Below are 17,928 nucleotides of genomic sequence, written 5' to 3' on the forward strand. Positions count from 1 at the left end.
TAGCTAATGTTGTGTTTTGATGGTTCAAACAGACTCTGTCCGAGATGACAGGAGTAAATTTAGATCCCAAGGAAGAGTAGGAGGAGTAGAGGACGTGACAGAGTCAGCTTTAGTACAGGCCTGGATAAACCTGGCCACCCACCTATTGTTTGCCTGGTCGCAGTTGAATAAGGCTGCCAGGGCTGAGACGTGTACTTTGAGGGTACTGACAGCTAACCCCAATCCTAAACCTTTCTGCAGAAATTCCAGTATTGCCCCTATCGGGACTTTCCCTTCCCGTATTGGGTCTGAGGAGATAAGAATTTTTCACATATCCTCTTAAAAATTTTTGTAGTCACTAGTTTTCTGCTACTGAGTAAGGTGGATATTAACTCTGCTGAGAATCCCTTTCCCTCTAGTAGCAACCTTCTAAATTTCAGGTTGTCAACTGCAGCCTGGATCTCTGAGGGTGATTGAAGGGACGCTGTGTTGGAAGGTCCTAGACCTCTGTTACTGATATCACTCTTTTTGGCCAAAAAGGGAGCTATTATGAACACTCTGGCTCTGACCTCCCTGATCTTCCTCAAAACCACTGGTATGAGGCATATTGGAGGGAAGGCGTACAGGAGACCTGATGTCCACATTATCCTGAAGGTGTCTACTGTCCATGGTCTGTCTGCTGGACTTAGGGCGCAGAATTTCTGAACCTTCCTGTTGGCTTTTTTGAGGTGGAGAGATCTATACTGGGTTTTCCCAAATGTGCACTATCCATTGAGAAATGGATTCTTTTTGGTACCCTTCTCCTTGCCTCAAGTGGTTCCTGCTCAGACAGTCTGCCTTCAGGTTGTCTATACTTCGGATATGCAGGGCCGGTAATGAGAGGGACTGGTGTTCTGCCAGAGTCATGATCTGGTCTCAAGCTGCTTAGTGGAGGCCCTTTGACAATAGCAGTCACCTTCAGCCTAAAAAGGGCCCGTGACTATCTGCATCAAGGACTGAGGACGGGTGTCTCCCTGGTGGTTTACATATGCAACCACCGCTCCAGAATCTTCAAGAGGTTTTCATCTTGAGGGTTTCCCATCGAGGACAGGAAACCAACTGATGCGGAGAGAGGAGCCGCCCCTTTTATCTTGAAGGTTTCCTGTCCTCATTGGGCGGATCCCCTCTCTCGTGGTGCCGTCATGTAGAATGGAAAAATTGTCTTTCCTCCAAACGAAGAGAATGTCCCCTTGTTCTTGTCACAGTCCTTGGTACAAACAGTTCATTGGAGAGATCTCTGTATTGCCCTCTGATATACTTGTACATACCGTATTTTTCGGACTATAAGACGCACCGGAACATAAGATGCACCCCAATTTTCAGTAGGAAAATAGGGGGAAAAAAAAATAGTGTGTCAAATGGGGGTCCGTCTTACAGTCCGAATTCAGCTTACCTGGGAAGGAATCCGGCACAGGTGGAGAAGTAGTCACGGGTCATTCAGTGGTCCAGGCTCGTGCGGTAGAGGCTCTGTGCTGGGGCAGGTTGGTTGTGCTGGGGTAGGGGCAGCTGTGCTGGGGCAGCAGTGCTGGGGCAGGGGCAGCTGTGCTGAGGCATCTGTGCTGGGGCAGGGGCATCTGTGCTGGGGCAGGGGCATCTGTGCTGGGGCAGGGGCAGCTGTGCTGGGGCAGGGGCAGCTGTGCTGGGGCAGGGGCAGCTGTGCTGGGGCAGGGGCAGCTGTGCTGGGGCAGGGGCAGCTGTGCTGGGGCAGGGGCAGCTGTGCTGGGGCAGGGGCAGCTGTGCTGAGGCAGGGGCAGCTGTGCTGAGGCAGGGGCAGCTGTGCTGAGGCAGCTGTGCTGAGGCAAGGGCAGCTGTGCTGAGGCAGGGGCAGCTGTGCTGAGGCAGGGGCAGCTGTGCTGAGGCAGGGGCAGGTGGGCTCTGCGGTGGTGGCAGTGGGCGGAGCTCTGGTGGCAGCGGGCTGTGCTCCGGTGCAGGGGCTCCGCCGGCATTTCTTCGCAGCCCGGAGGCCCCCCGCACTTCCCTTGCTGGCCGCCGCCATGTTGCGGTGGCCTCCGGGAGCATGGACGCCGGGAAGATGGCCGCCGGTCCGGGGACGGCACATGCGCAGCTTCAGATCTCGTCCCGAGATCTCGGGAGACGAGATCTCGTTGCCGAGATTTGATTCTCGTCCCCCCGAGATCTCGGGACGAGTTCTGATCCCGCGCATGCGCCGTCCCCGGACCGGCGGCCATCTTTCCGGCGTCCATGCTCCCGGAGGCCACCGCAACATGGCGGCGGCCAGCAAGGGAAGTGCGGGGGGCCTCCGGGCTGCGAAGAAATGCCGGCGGAGCAGCCGCCCCTGCACCGGAGCACAGCCCGCTGCCACCACCGCACCGCAGCGCGCCGCCCGCTGCCACCACCGCACCGCAGAGCCCCGCCCGCTGCCACCAGCCAGAAGGTTAGTACCGTGTATTGCGACCATAAGACGCACCCCCCACTTTCCCCCAAAATTTTGGGGGAAAAAGTGAGTCTTATGGTCGGAAAAATACGGTATATATTAAGTCTCCCCTAAGTCTTCTCTTTTCTAGAGTAAATAGACCTAATTTTGATAACCTTTCTGGGTATTGTAGTGAACCAACTCCATTTATCATTTTAGTAGCCCGCCTTTGAACCCTTTCAAGTTCAGTAATGTCTTTCTTGAGCACTGGCGTCCAAAATTGCACACAATACTCAAAGTGTGGTCTGACGAGTGATTTGTACAGAGGGAGAATTATGTTTTCATCTTGTGTCCCCAGACCTCTTCTAATGCATCCAATGACCCTATTTGCTTTGGTGGCAGCTGCCTGACACTAGGCACTCCAATTTAGTTTCTTATTGACTAAGATGCCTCAGGCTACTTTCAGACTTCAGATTTTTAAATCCGGCGGGCTGCGGCGAAATTCCAGTGGCAACCGTCGCCGGATCCGGCTTTTACATTTTTCGCCGCATTGCGCCTGATGCTTAAAAACTGAAGTCTGAAAGTAGCCCAAGTCTTTTTCCATGTCTGATTTCCCCAGCAGTTTCCCATTTAGTAAGTAATTGTAGCATCTGTTTCTCCTTCCCATGTGCATAACCTTACACTTATCTGTGTTAAACCTCATTTTCCATTTTTCAGCCCAATTCTCCAATTTACGCAAATCTGTCTGTTGTTGCTAACTGTCCTCCTTTGTGTTAACTACCTTACATAGTTTTGTATCATCTGCAAATACTGATATTTTACTGTGTAAGCCATCCACTAGATCATTAATATATTAAATAGTAGGGGGCCCAATACAGAACCTTGTGGTACCCCACTAGTAACCCTGGCCCAATCTGAGTATGCACCATTAATAACCACTCTTTGTTTTCTATCACTAAGCCAGCTACCTACCCATCTACACATATTTTCCCCTAGCCCAAGCTTTCTCATCTTACTTACCAATCTTTTATGTGGGACAGTGTCAAATGCTTTAGAGAAGTCGAGATAAATGACATCCAATGATTCTCCTTGGTCCATTTGAGAGCTTACATCCTCATAGAAGCTGATCAGGTTAGTTTGACAGGAGCGATCCTTCATAAATCCATGTTGATATGGAGTTAAACATTTATTAACATTGAGATATTCCATAATGGTATCCCTTAAAAACCCTTCAAAAATTTTACCCACAACAGATGTTAAGCTTACTGGCCTATAGTTTCCAGGTTCCCTTTTACACCCCTTTTTGAATATTGGTACCACATTTACTTGCCGCCAATCAAAAGGACCAGACCCTGTTTCTATCGAGTCTTTAAATATAAGGAACAGAGGCCTGTCTATCACATTACTTAACTCCCTTAATACATGAGGGTGAATGCCATCAGGGCCTGGTGATATGTCAATTTTAATCTTACTAAGGCGGTTCTGCACTTCTTCCTGGGTTAGGCAGGTAATACTTAATGGGGAGTTTACATTATCACTCTGCATTTCCCCTGGCAAATCCTTTTCCTGTGTGAACACTGTTGAGAAAAAAGTATTTAAAACATTTGCTTTTCCCACATCGCTCTCTATGATTTCACCCTCATTGTTCTTTAAAGTGCTGACACCATCAATTTTAATCATTTTACTGTTTATATAATTAAAGAATAGTTTGGGGTTTGTTTTACTTTCCTTAGCAATGAGTCTCTCAATTTCCACTTTTGCTAAATGTATTTGTTTTTTTTACACATTTTATTTTTTTCTCTATAACTTTTTAATGCTTCTTCATTGCCTTCTTGTTTTAGCTTCTTAAATGCCTTGTTCTTGTTATTTATTGCCCTTTTTACATCCTTATTTAGCCACATTGGTGTTCTCCTGTTCCTAGCCCTTTTATTTCTGTACGGTATGGCTAGCTCGCAGTAGGTGTGTAAAACTGATTTATATATTTCCCATTTATTTTCTGTGCTCCTATTTTTGAGGACATTGTCCCAATCAATTCGGCGAAGGTGCTCTCTAAGCTGATCAAACTTTGCTTTCCTGAAATTCAGCTTCCTTTCCTGCACAACTACTTTCTGAACAACTCTTAATCTGTTGGCCCTCACTGAAACCTGGATTCAGGATTCTGACACTGTCTCCCCTACTGCCATTTCCTATGGTGGCTTACAATTCTCCCATTCCCCGAGACCCACAAACAGACATGGTGGTGGAGTCGGCATATTCCTGTCCCCACAATGCACTTTCCAGGTCATCTCCCCAGTTCCATCACTCTCATTCTCTTCTTTTGAGGTCCACACAATCAGGCTCTTCCGTCCCCTCTCCCTCAGAGTAGCAGTCATATAACGGCCCCTAGGTTCAGCCACCCACTTCCTTGACCACTTTTCAGCCTGGCTGCCGCACTTCATGTCCTCAGAACTACCAACCCTTATCTTGGGAGACTTCAACATCCCCATTAACAGCTCCACTTCCACATCTGCATCCCAGCTTCTATCACTAACCACTTCTCTAGGCCTCTCACAGCTCTCAACCTCTGAGACACACAAGGACGGTAACACCCTTGACTTGATCTTTGTCCGGCTATGTTCAATCTCCCACCTAAATAACTCACCGCTTCCACTCTCTGACCACAACATTCTCTCCTTCACGCTCACAAACCTTCACCCACCCCAGCTCACTCTTACCTACCACACATTCAGAAATCTACAAGCTATTAACCCTCAGACACTTTCAGAATCCCTACACTAACCACTGTCCCCAATCTCCTCTTTTTCCTGTCCTGATCTGGCTGTTCACCACTACAATGACACTCTTAGAAGCACCCTTGACCAAGTAGCGCCCCTCACCCTCAGAACTTCCAAACAGAGTAAAACAACCCTGGCTCACATTGCAAACAACTTCCCCAGCGATGCTCTAGGAGTGCTGAACGCCTATGGAGAAAAACCCGCACACTAGAAAACTTCATCCACTTCAAATTTATGTTAAGAACCTATAACGCTGCCCTTCACATCGCCAAAAAGACCTACTTCAACAACCTGATCTACTCACTAGCCAACAACCCCAAGAAACTTTGACACTTTTCACTCCCTCCTCAGGCCAAAAGCACAAGCCCCTAACACAGACAGTTGTTCTGATGACCTGGCCTCCCACTTTATAGAAAAAATAGATATCAGTCAGGAAATCTGCTCCCAATCACCAAGTGCTGTGACTCCCATCCCTCCCTGCATTTCCCATTGCTCACTTGTTAGGTGGATTCATAGCTGGCTTAGTGATCGGACCCAAAGAGTGGTCGTAAATGGCTGCACATCCAGTTGGAAGAATGTCTCAAGTGGGGTACCACAGGGCTCTGTCCTGGGCCCTGTATTGTTCAACATCTTTATCAACGATTTAGATGAAGGAATTGAGGGTAAACTGATTAAATTTGCTGATGACACAAAGCTAGGAGGGATAGCTAATACTAGAGAAGAGAGAGAGAGGATTCAAAAAGATTTAAATAAACTGGAGAAGTGGGCAGTAACTAACAGAATGGTTTTTAACAGGGAGAGATGCAAAGTACTACATCTGGGCAATAAAAATGAAAAAAGCATATATAGAATGGGAGGAATAGGGCTAAGTGACAGCACATGTGAAAAAGACTTGGGTATACTAATAGATCACAGACTGAATATGAGTCAACAGTGTGATGCAGCAGCAAAAAAGGCAAATGCAGTTCTAGGATGTATTAACAGAAGCATACAGTCTAGATCACGTGAAGTCATTATTTCCCTCTACTCCTCTTTGGTCAGACCTCATCTGGAATATTGTGTCCAGTTTTGGGCACCACATTTTAAAAAAGACATCAACAAACTGGAGCAAGTTCAGAAAAGAGCGACCAGAATGGTGACCGGTCTGCAAACCCTGTCTTATGAGGAAAGGTTGCAGGATTTGGGAATGTTTAGTTTGCAAAAGAGAAGACTGAGAGGAGACTTAATTGCTGTCTACAAATATCTAAAGGGCTGTCACATTGTAGAAGGATCAACTTTATTCTCATTTGCACAAGGAAAGACTAGAAGCAATGGGATGAAACTGAATGGGAGGAGACACAGATTAGATATTAGAAAAAACTTTTTGACAGTTAGAGTGATCAATGAGTGGAACAGGCTGCCACGAGAAGTGGTGAGTTCTCCTTCAATGGAAGTCTTCAAACAGAGGCTGGACAGACATCTGACTGGGATGATTTAGCGAATCCTGCTTTGAGCAGGGGGTTGGACCAGATGGCCCAGGAGGTCCCTTCCAACTCTACGATTCTATGATTCTATGATTCCACATTTGATCCCATCACAGAAGAAATCTCCAGACTCCTCCTCTTCTCATCCGACTACATGCACTTCCGACCCCATTCCCTCACATCTCCTCCAGTCTCTCTCTCCAGTCGTCACAACTCACCTAACTACAATCTTTAACCTCTCCCTCTCCTCTGGCATTTTCCCGTCCTCCTTCAAACATGCCATCGTTACTCCATTACTAAGGAAACCCGCTCTCGACCCATCCTGCACAAACAACTACAGAGCAGTCTCCAATCTCCCCTTCATCTCTAAACTTTTGGAGCGCCTAGTCTACTCCCGGCTTACCTGTTACCTCTCCACTCACTCCCTCCTAGACCCTTCACAGTCCGGCTTTCGCCCCCTACATTCGACTGAATCTGCACTCATCAAAGTGACCAATGACCTTCTGACAGCAAAACGTAATGGTCACCACTTTGTGCAGCTTTCGACACTATTGACCACAGTCTCCTACTCTCTAGGCTCCAGTCACTGGGCATTAAGGACACTGCTCTCTCCTGGTTCTCTTCCTATCTTTCTGACTGCTCCTTCAGTGTTTTTTTCTCTGGCTCCACGTCATCTCTTCCCGTCACTGTCGGGGTAACTCAGGGCTTAGTCCTTGGCCCGCTTCTCTTCTCTCTCTACACAGCCCCAATTGGACAAAGCATCAGCAGGTTTGGCTTTCAGTACCATCTTTATGCTGATGACACACAACTATACACGTCATCCCCCGACCTTACCCCCGCTGTACTACAGAACGCCAGTGACTGTCTGTCCGCAGTCTCCAACATCATGTCCGCTCTCTATCTGAAACTCAACCTCTCAAAAACTGAACTTCTGCTCCTACCGTCTACTAACCTCCCTAAATCTGACATTTCTTTCTCCGTGGGCGGCACCATAACACCACCTTGGGAGCAGGCGCGCTTGTCTGGGTGTTATGTTTGACACCAAACTCTCCTTCACATCCCATATTCAATCTCTTGCCCGCTCTTGCCACTTACACCTAAAGAACATCTCTAGAATCCGCCCTTTTCTCACCAAGGAAACAACAAAAACCATCACTGTAGCATTGATCCACTCCCACCTGGACTACTGCAACGCTCTATTAATTGGCCTCTCCGTTACTCGACTATCCCCTCTCCAGTCCATCCTTAATACAGTAGCCAGGGTCATTCATCTGGCTAATCGGTACTCGGACACGTCCACTCTTCGCCAGTCCTTACATTAGCTGCCCATTCATTATAGGATCCAATTCAAAGTACTTGTTCTCACCCACAAAGCTCTACAGTGCAGCACCCCCCTACATCTCCTCCCTCATTTCTGTCTATCGGCCTAACTGACTGCTACGCTCTGCAAACGACTTTCGACTAACCTCTGCACTAATCCGTACCTCCCACTCCCGACTCCAGGACTTTTCCCGTGCTGCGCCAATCCTTTGGAATGCTCTACCCCAATAAATTAGGACTATCCACAATTTGCATAGTTTCAGCCGTTCCCTCAAAACACATTTGTTCAGAGCGGCCTATCACGTTCACTAATCAAAGTCATTCTATGTGTAAGAGTGCATATGTAGCCCATTCACTATCCCCATCCATACCTCAAGACGGCTGTACCATCATTTCAAATATACCATTGTAAATACACACCTGTACTTTGTATCTCCCCCACCTCATTGTAGGTTGTAAGCTCTCACGAGCAGGGTCGTCTTATTTTGCTTTAATTATTGTATTGTTAACGTTGTTACTTATGACTTGTGTTTTGAAACTGTTACCCTGTAAAGCGCTGCGGAATATGTTGGCGCTATATAAAGATTATTATTTTTCAGAGAACACCAATATTGGCAGATTTGACATTGGCGCCCTGTGCTCATCACAGACAAGAGCAGGTTCACACTTTGCATGTAACAGATTTAACAGAGTCTGGACCTGCCTTGGAGAACGTTTTGCTGCCTGAAAAATCCTCCAGCATGACGGGTTTGGCAGTGGGTCAGCAATGGTGTGGGGAGGCATTTCTTTGGAGGGCTGCAGTGCCCTCCATGTGCTAGTTGTAGGTACCCGGACTGCCATTAGGTACTGGGATGAAATCATCAGACCCATTGTGAGACCATATGTAGGTTCACTGGGCCCTGTGTTCCTTCTGATGCATGACAATGCTGAGCCTCATGTGACTGAAGTGTGTCCGCAGTTCCGGCATGATGAAGGCATTGATGCTATGGACTAGACTGCCCGCTCCCCAGACTTTAATCCAATCGAGCACATCTAGGACATCATGTCGCGTTCCATCCACCAACGCCACATTGCACCACAGACTATCCAGGAGTTTACTGATGCTTTTATTCAGGTCTGGGAAAAGATCCCTCAGGAGACCATCTACCACCTTATCAGGAGCATGCCCAGGCGTTGTAGGGAAATCATACATTCACGTGGAGGCAACACACACTACTGAGCATCATTTCCTTATCTTGATGCATTTCTACTGAAGATGGATCAGACCAATTTGATTTCCCACTTTGATTTTAAGTATCATTCAAAATCCAGTCCTCCATGGGATATTAATTTTTATGCTCTATTGTTCGCAATGCATTCTACTAATAAATTATAATATATATATATATATATATATATATATATATATATATATATATATATATATATATACTCACTGGCCACTTTATTAGGTACACCTGTCCAACTGTGTGTTAAGACTTAATTTCTAATCAGCCAATCACATGGCGGCAACTCAGTGCATTTAGGCATGTAGACATGGTCAAGACAATCTCCTGCAGTTCAAACCGAGCATCAGTATGGGGAAGAAAGGTGATTTGAGTGCCTTTGAACGTGGCATGATTGTTGGTGCCAGAAGGGCTGGTCTGAGAATTTCAGAAACTGCTGATCTACTGGGATTTTCACGCACAACCATCTCTAGGGTTTACAGAGAATGGTCCGAAAAAGAAAAAAAATCCAGTGAGCGGCAGTTCTGTGGCCGGAAATGCCATGTTGATGCCAGAGGTCAGAGGAGAATGGGCAGACTGGTTCGAGCTAATAGAAAGGCAACAGTGACTCAAATTGCCACCCGTTACAACCAAGGTAGGCAGAAGAGCATCTCTGAACGCACAGTGCGTCGAACTTTGAGGCAGATGGGCTACAGCAGCAGAAGACCACACTGGGTACCACTCCTCTCAGCTAAGAACAGGAAACTGAGGCTACAATTTGCACAAGCTCATCGAAATTGGACAGTAGAAGATTGGAAAAACGTTGCCTGGTCTGATGAGTCTCGATTTCTGCTGCGACATTCGGATGGTAGGGTCAGAATTTGGCGTAAACAACATGAAAGCATGGATCCATCCTGCCTTGTATCAACGGTTCAGGCTGGTGGTGGTGGTGTCATGGTGTGGGGAATTTTTTCTGGGCACTCTTTGGGCCCCTTGGTACCAATTGAGCATCGTTGCAACGCCACAGCCTACCTGAGTATTGTTGCTGACCATGTCCATCCCTTTATGACCACAATGTACCCAACATCTGATGGCTACTTTCAGCAGGATAATGCGCCATGTCATAAAGCTCGAATCATCTCAGATTGGTTTCTTGAACATGACAATGAGTTTACTGTACTCAAATGGCCTCCTCAGTCACCAGATCTCAATCCAATAGAGCATCTTTGGGATGTGGTGGAACGGGAGATTCGCATCAGGGATGTGCAGCCGACAAATCTGCGCCAACTGTGTGATGCCATCATGTCAATATGGTCCAAAATCTCTGAGGAATGCTTCCAGCACCTTGTTGAATCTCTGCCACGAAGAATTGAGGCAGTTCTGAAGGCAAAAGGGGGTCCAACCCCTTACTAGCATGGTGTACCTAATAAAGTGGCCAGTGAGTGTATATATATATATATATATATATATATATATATATATATACACACATGCGCGTGTAGGTGTGTGTATACACAACATAACATACCTTTGCTGCTGCTGCGGACACTGTCAACATGACAGACACTTCGCTGCCCTTCGTTTTATCCCACGATACCGTTCCTCCGGAAACATTTAAAATTGTTTTATCAGCAGACTTAGGGGATTCTGTAGGTTTCACATCTGGGAATACTGTAATAATAATTTATTAATGAGAATTGGTGGAGGAAGGAATAATTATCTTATTGAACACAATTATTTCACAAAAAGACCTACCTATAATGAATACATGCCATCATTATTCTAAATCTAATAAACCTTGAGAAAAAAATTCTGCTCTGAAAGATGGTCGAGAGCCAAATTCTATGCGAAGAAATTAAGGTTTTGGTACTCACCGTTATACCTGTTTCTTGATAGCCTTCATTAGGGATACAGAAAACCATGGGATAGTCTGCTGCTACCAGGAGGCTGATATTATTACATTTCTAAGTTAAAATGAGCTCCTCCCCAGCAGACTATACCTCGCCTGCTAGCCTCAGGCTCTCTAAGTCTAGTGAGAAAGCAGTAGGAGAAGTAGAAAACAAAAAACACGCGGTGAAAAATAATTCAATAAGACCTTGAGAGAAGAAAACAACATATTCGTGCCCAACCGGGCATCTAAGGGTGGGTGCCGTGTCTTCCCACTGAAGACTATCCAGAAACAGATTTTTTGGTGACTGGCACTAGTGATGAGCTAACGTGCTGGAATAATGTCTTATCCAAGTTTCTGGGAGTGCTCATATAATTATATAAGAGTCTCAGAGGCTGCATGATTTGCTTCCGTTAGCCAGCATTAACACGTAGAGATTCCCTAACAAACAGACAATCCTCATGTGTTAAGGATCTCTAACAGCCGCAAATTATGCAGCCGGCAGAAAACACGTTATCTGAGCACATTCGCTCATCACTATTGAGTACCAAAAATCTTAATTTCTCTTGTTGTTTCATTGGGGGGCTGCTTTACAGAGCTGCAGGAATAATTACGAACCAGGGAGCTGCCACTGTCCATGCAGAGTGCGCCTTAACCTTTATTCATTTAACCTTAAAAGGAGGCACACTGGCCTTCGCTCTATAGGCCTGAATGATGGCTAGTCTACTCCAACGAGCAACCATTGTCTTAACGGCGGCCAGGCCCCTGCGAGGGCCAATTGGTATGACAAACAAGGTATCATACTGCAAAACTACAGAGCCTTCTTGATTGGATGAGAAGGCGTGGGGCAAAAGGAAGGCAAGACAACCACCTTGATAAGGTGGAAACCTGAAACCACCTTTTGGTGCAGGATGAGGACAGGCGCTCGACCTGAGAGCAGCAAGCTCCGATATGCTCCTAATAGAGGTGATAGCTATCAGGAAAGCTACATACTTAATAGGCAAGACGAGGAGCAGAAATCTCTCAGAGGCTCCAATGGTGGAGACTGAAGAGTCTCCAAAACTGGATTAAGGTCCCAAGTATCAAGCGGAGGTAGATAGGATGGTCTGGACGATGAGGAAGATTCCAATGAACATCTGCCAAGAGGTTGATCAAGTTCACGTACCACACCCTCCAAGGTTAATCTAGTACAATGAAGATAACTGAAATCTCCTCTGCCTTGATCTTATTGAAGAGTACAAGAGGTAGAGGCGGGAATAGGTAAGGCAGTAAGAACTGGGACAAGGGAATTGTCAAAGTGGTTGCGGCTGCCTGAGGATCCCGAGATCTTGTGACACCTTGTGATTTAGTTTGGATGCCAACAGAAAAACATCTAGTGTGCCCCACAGATGATAAATCTGCCTGAACACCTCTGGGTGAAGAGTCCATACTCCTGCCGCTACCTGCTTGCGGCTCTAGAACTATGTCGCCCAGTTGTCCACTTCGGGTATATGAACGGCTGAGCTCAGAGGAATCTTGTCCTATGCCCATCTCAGTATCTCTACCACCTCTGACATGACAGACTCTGCGTCTCTCCTAGATAGTTTATATAGGCCACTTGCCATGGCATTCTCTGACTGGATCCTGATGGGCAATCCTAGCACCAGGTGCTATTAATGTTGATGAGCCAAACGGACGGCCCTGAAATACAACACACTGATTGGGAGGAGTCTCTCCTGACTATTCCAGGATATATGAACTGACAAGTGGCAGAAGATGGCTGACATCTGTGATCAGAATCTGCCACTGGATGGGGGAGGAAGGAGCGACCCTTTATTAATAGGGGCAACATCGATCACCATCTGAAAGAGACTGGCGGCAGTAAAGTGGACGGTCTAGAGACTGAATTGACCTGTCCCAACGGGCCAAAAGTGTCACTATCTTTCCTAAGACTCATGCAAAACCAGAGATAAATGTCTTCAGGATTCAGACAGAGAATTGTAGCATGCCTCTTCTCTACTGGAAGATTGATGCTTAAACTGTATTGGATATCATCCCTAGGAACAAAAGCCGCTGTGTCTGATCTATAGCTGACTTTGCCCTGTCGACAATCCATTCGAATTCTTCCAGGGAATTTGGAACAATCTGCAAACTATCCAGATTCTGTTAAATGAAAGGCACTTTAACCAGAATATCATCCAGGTATGGGACTACACCCAACTCCCTGATCCGGAGCAAGGCCATGACTGGGGCCAGGACCTTTGTAAACACCCAAATGGAAGAGTCCTGAACTGAAAGTGATCCTGGTTGACTGCAAAGCAAAGAAATTGCTGAGGAGCAGGAAAGATAGGTACACAAAGATAGACTTCATGAGTGTCTATCAAGAACAGAAACTCCCTGGCCTCCATGGATTTCGCAACTAACCAGAGCAACTTCTTTCTGAAGTGATGCAGCCTTACGTACCAAACCATCCTTTTTTGGGATAACAAATAGGTTTGAATAGAACTCTGAAATCTTCTGAAGGAGGCACCCTCATGATTACTATTCCTGCTTGAAGCAGGGAAGCTATCAATTTATTGAAACCGGCTCTTATAATGGGGGAAGGAGTTCTTAAAAAACGATATTGCGGGAGACACTCTATTCTGTAGTCAGAAGACACAACCTTCGACATAAATAGTCGACTGTCCCTAGCCATGCCTCTCTGAAGAGGAGGATGCGGCCACTCACCCGGGAAGAACCCCAGAGTGGTGGGCCACCCGTCATATGTTATCTCCTCTACTGCCTCTGGAACCAGAGGGCTTACTATCCGAACCAAGGGAATGCTCAGCGGGAGTGCATTTAAAGGAGGAACTCCTCGACCTTTGGGAGATTCCGGGTTTGACCCGATGGCGGGAATCCTCCGCTATAGGAAACTAATGAAAGGAGATGAAATTGCAAAGCTCCCAGTCTTCGATACGGACGGCCGAGCCTGGCCTGGGGAAGCAGAGTGCTTCTGCCACCTGTGGCATCAGCAATGATTTTGTCCAATTTAGAACCAAACAGGAGAGAAACCTGAAAGACAAATCTACTCTCCAAACTTTGAGCCATAAAATACGACAAATGGCCACAAAATTGCATGCCACCTGGGCAGAACATTGAGCCACATCTAATAATGCCAAACATAAATATCTGCCTGCACATTCCGATCCGCAAGGTCCCCCTCATGGGAACCAGCCAGATTACTGCGCCGTAAACGCTTAACCCAAGTATGCCTCGCATAGCCAAGTAGCAGCGGAACCAGGACAGACAACAAAGCCTGCTGCCTCAAAGGTGGATTTAGTGATCCCACAGACAGATTTAGAGAGTCTGTGGCTAAGTGCCGCTATCTCAGCAATATGCAAGATGGTTGTCCTGGATAGGCGGAATACGGGCATGTCTACCAAAAGCGGAGCAGAAAAGGGTGCCTCCAACTCCACAGGAAAAGGGTATAACACCTCCACACAAGTGTTTTTTTTTTTTTTTAATACGCTTGTCAGGGTGTTCCCAAGCCATCTGAAGGACTTCTCCAAATTCCTGGTGGTTAGAAAAAGATATAGCCATGTGCTTGCCTCTCCTAAAGAAACCTGTTTCAGTGGAGGGTACTCTGACAACACCCTTAGAGACGAGTCAACAGCTGACATCAGACTTTCTACCATCTCCCTCAAATTCCCATCTGATATGGGTTTAGCACAGACATTCAGCTGGTATTGGAGTCTGAGCGTTGGGGGAAGTGTACTTCCTGAGAAAGGGAAAGATCTTGGACGTCTCGCAGAGAAGGAGACGTGGAGGATGTGGAAAAGCGAAGCCACTTGGATCTCAGCCGGGACTAGCCGTAATGGTGCATGGCAGGAGGATCTGACTCACTTATAGAAGCGGTCAGGGTTCCCAGGGCAGCAGCTGCAAATGGTAATCACTCCACAACAGTAACCAGTGTCTTGGACACACTGGTTTGTTCGGCTACAAAATGGGCTAGATCATGAGCCCAAGCAGGCGGGGGGTTAACATCTTCTGACATTACAGAGGTCCCCTGAGCAGGTAAAAGCAAGGATGAAGGTGGAGGAGTGCAGAACGTACAGTGGGCCACTGATTGCCCTGTGGAAAACTTATTACAAGCTAAGCATGCAAGTGTGACTAGTGCAGGCTGCGCCGATGGCCGTGCACGGTCTTCTCCTCTGGACTCAAACTTTATAAAGACCAAGGGAGCAAGAAAAACAAATGAGCAACAGTGAGCAGTGCTTTAAGAAAAGTTGCTGAAGAGAACCAATAATCAGCTCCCAGATGTCAACAGTCTACCCTGTCCGCGGTCCCTAAGAGCACCCCTGTGTCGTTGGTTTCTGTTATGCTTCGGTGAGTGCCGGAAACAGGACGACACGAGTGAGGGTCCCATATAGGCACCAACCTACGGCCACCTAATATAGCACTGCCGGAAAAGGAAGGAGCGGGCCTAATAAGCCGGTGCAAGAAAGCGCTGCTGACAAGACAATACATCTGGCTGCCGGTCGCGCCGATTGGTCGGGCTCAGCAGTCGCGTCGATTCGCCACAGCATGCCGGAGAATCTGCTAGAGAGCTGCTGCACACAGGATTGCCGCGCTGGTGCAGGGGCAATGCCGCAGAGCAACAGCCGCAGGCAGTCCGTCCCACCTGACCTAAATAACCGTGCGATCCCAGAAAATAGGGGGGCTAGCAGGGTAGACCAAAATGGACCGAAGCCATAGCAGCAAAATGTCAACCCGGCCCAGCAGAACGACAATCCGCCACCAGAAACCAACAGCTGGGCAGTTGAGACTCCAGCACTCCTCGTAACCACTGATCCCCAGTCCAAGCTATCTACACCCTCTTAATTACTCTAAAAGTCAGAGCAGAGGTAATGAAAATGAGAAAGGGAGTGGTAAAAAAGAACTGAAATCCAATCTTCTGCTCCATGCAACACACGCTATGTGTTGGCGAGCTGGCAGGAGCTGGCTAGCTTACGGAACGCCACCCAAGCACCTGACATGGACTGTGTCTAGATACTCTGGTATGGCCATACTGACGCGAGAGGATACAGACGGTACAATTACTGCCTGTACTCTAAGTCACTAAAGCAACTTTCACACTTGCGTTTTTTGGCGCTGCGCACCGTGCGCAGTGCAAACGCATATAAAAAATGCATCAAGCGTTTGTGTGCGTTTTTTGCGGTTTTGCGCATGTGTTTTTTTCTAAAAAAAAGCATGCTTTTTTTTTGCGCTGATGTGCGCATTACCATGCGCACGTCAGCGCACCCATAGACTATAATGGGTGTTTGGGTGAAAAAAAAACCCGCATTTCGTGCGCATGCTTTTTTTGGGACAAGTCGGACGCACAAAAAATGCAACAGGATGCGTACAAACATACACATGCGTACAAACGCATGTGTATGCGCACCCATGTAAAGTATAGGGGAAAAAAACGCATGCGTTTTTTGCGCAAAAAAACAGCGCAAAACACGCAAGTGTGAAACCAGCCTTAGTGGGTGAAACAGTGCCACCCTGAACATGATACAACTGAAAAAAAACACAAAAAAGACAGTTAACACCTAACCTAATGACGACAGATCCGAGACAGACTTTGCCTTTAACTGACACTGCACAAAACTGAGGGAGCCTGATGCTAGCAGGCAGACTATCCCATGGTTCTGTGTGCCCCAATGAAGTGACCAAGAATTCAGAAAAGCCCCGTGTGCCTTATTGAATGGTATAATTCCCTGAGTAATCCCTTTATAAGTAATAATGTTGTAATACCACCTTATAAAATAATGGCCCAAACACCGAGTATCACCTTATAAAGTTACAATGGCCAAAAACCCCTACTCTTCTAAAATGCTCATTCCCATGACTGAGCCTTTATAATATAATGCCCCAAGAGTCCCCTTATAAAAAGTTGTAAAGCCCCAAGTACCCCATTTAAAACGTAGTAATATGAGTAGCCTTTAAAATTATTAATACTTCCTCAAAAAGTGCTGCTTATAAAGTAATAATGCCGATTTTGTACCCCCTTAAAGTTATAGTGCCTGCTAGTGCCAATTATCAATTAAAGATGTTGAGTTCCACAGACCACGCTTGTCCAAGCATTAGAGGAACAAATATTCATATCAAAGGCTGCCAGGTTAAAAACAGATTGCCTCAGCAAAAGTAAATGCAGAGGAAGTGTATGGGCCAGCGCTAGAGAAGCTGGACCCACAGCAATCCATTTCCATTTAAGTAGGAGTGTCTTTAGAAAGCAAACCCTTCAGGCTATGATCCCATGATGAGCATTTGAGTTTTTGACGCTGAATATCATCTGCATCTAGCATTCGCTTAAATTAGGTTGCTTGCAGGTCTTTCCATTGCGTTTTCAGTGTTTTTTGTTGCGTTTTGGACACTACAGTTTGTCTTTTTTTGGTATGCTATGTTTTAAATAAAACTCTTATTTTTGATACTTCCCTGCATATAGCTTTGACAAAACTATTGATACAGTCATGTGCAGACTACATGTGGTTTCTGCAGAGGAAAGGCACTAAATAAATAATAACCAAAGCTATTAGATAAGCTTTTTTTTTTTAAGTCCTTACCCGAATAGCTATAGCGCTTACTGAATAGCTGCCTCAGTAACCTGGATCGCTCCCGATCAGCTGTCCGGCCCCGCAGCTGCATGTGTCTCGGCTGTGTGACAGTCACAACACATGCATGGAGAGCCCAACAGACAGGCTATAAAATGCATGTGTTGTGACTGTCACACAGCCGCGACACATACAGCTGCGGTGCCGGACAGCTGATTATCGGAAGCGCTCCAGGCTACTGAGGCAGCTATTCAGATAAGCTCTTATCCGAAGCTATTTGATCAACCCTAATATAGTGTGTTGTTTTAAATGAAGAGTTTCCATATCTAATT

General features: G+C 46.5%; 1 protein-coding gene across 5 annotated transcripts in view; it reads right to left on the reverse strand.

Annotated features, from left to right (window-relative positions):
* Window positions 1-17,928, reverse strand: part of KMT2D (lysine methyltransferase 2D) — a 305,115-nt gene that overhangs the window by 26,653 nt on the left and 260,534 nt on the right. For all 5 annotated transcript variants that reach the window (XM_073563406.1, XM_073563409.1, XM_073563408.1 and 2 more), the window contains exon 44: window positions 10,683-10,825. In XM_073563406.1, coding sequence (XP_073419507.1) covers window positions 10,683-10,825 — 143 coding nt within the window. The remainder of the gene's footprint in view (window positions 1-10,682; window positions 10,826-17,928) is intronic.

This window comes from Dendrobates tinctorius, unplaced genomic scaffold (assembly GCF_039654945.1).
Source record: "Dendrobates tinctorius isolate UK_male_01 unplaced genomic scaffold, ASM3965494v1 ptg000388l, whole genome shotgun sequence".
In the NCBI taxonomy this organism is placed as follows: domain Eukaryota; kingdom Metazoa; phylum Chordata; class Amphibia; order Anura; family Dendrobatidae; genus Dendrobates; species Dendrobates tinctorius.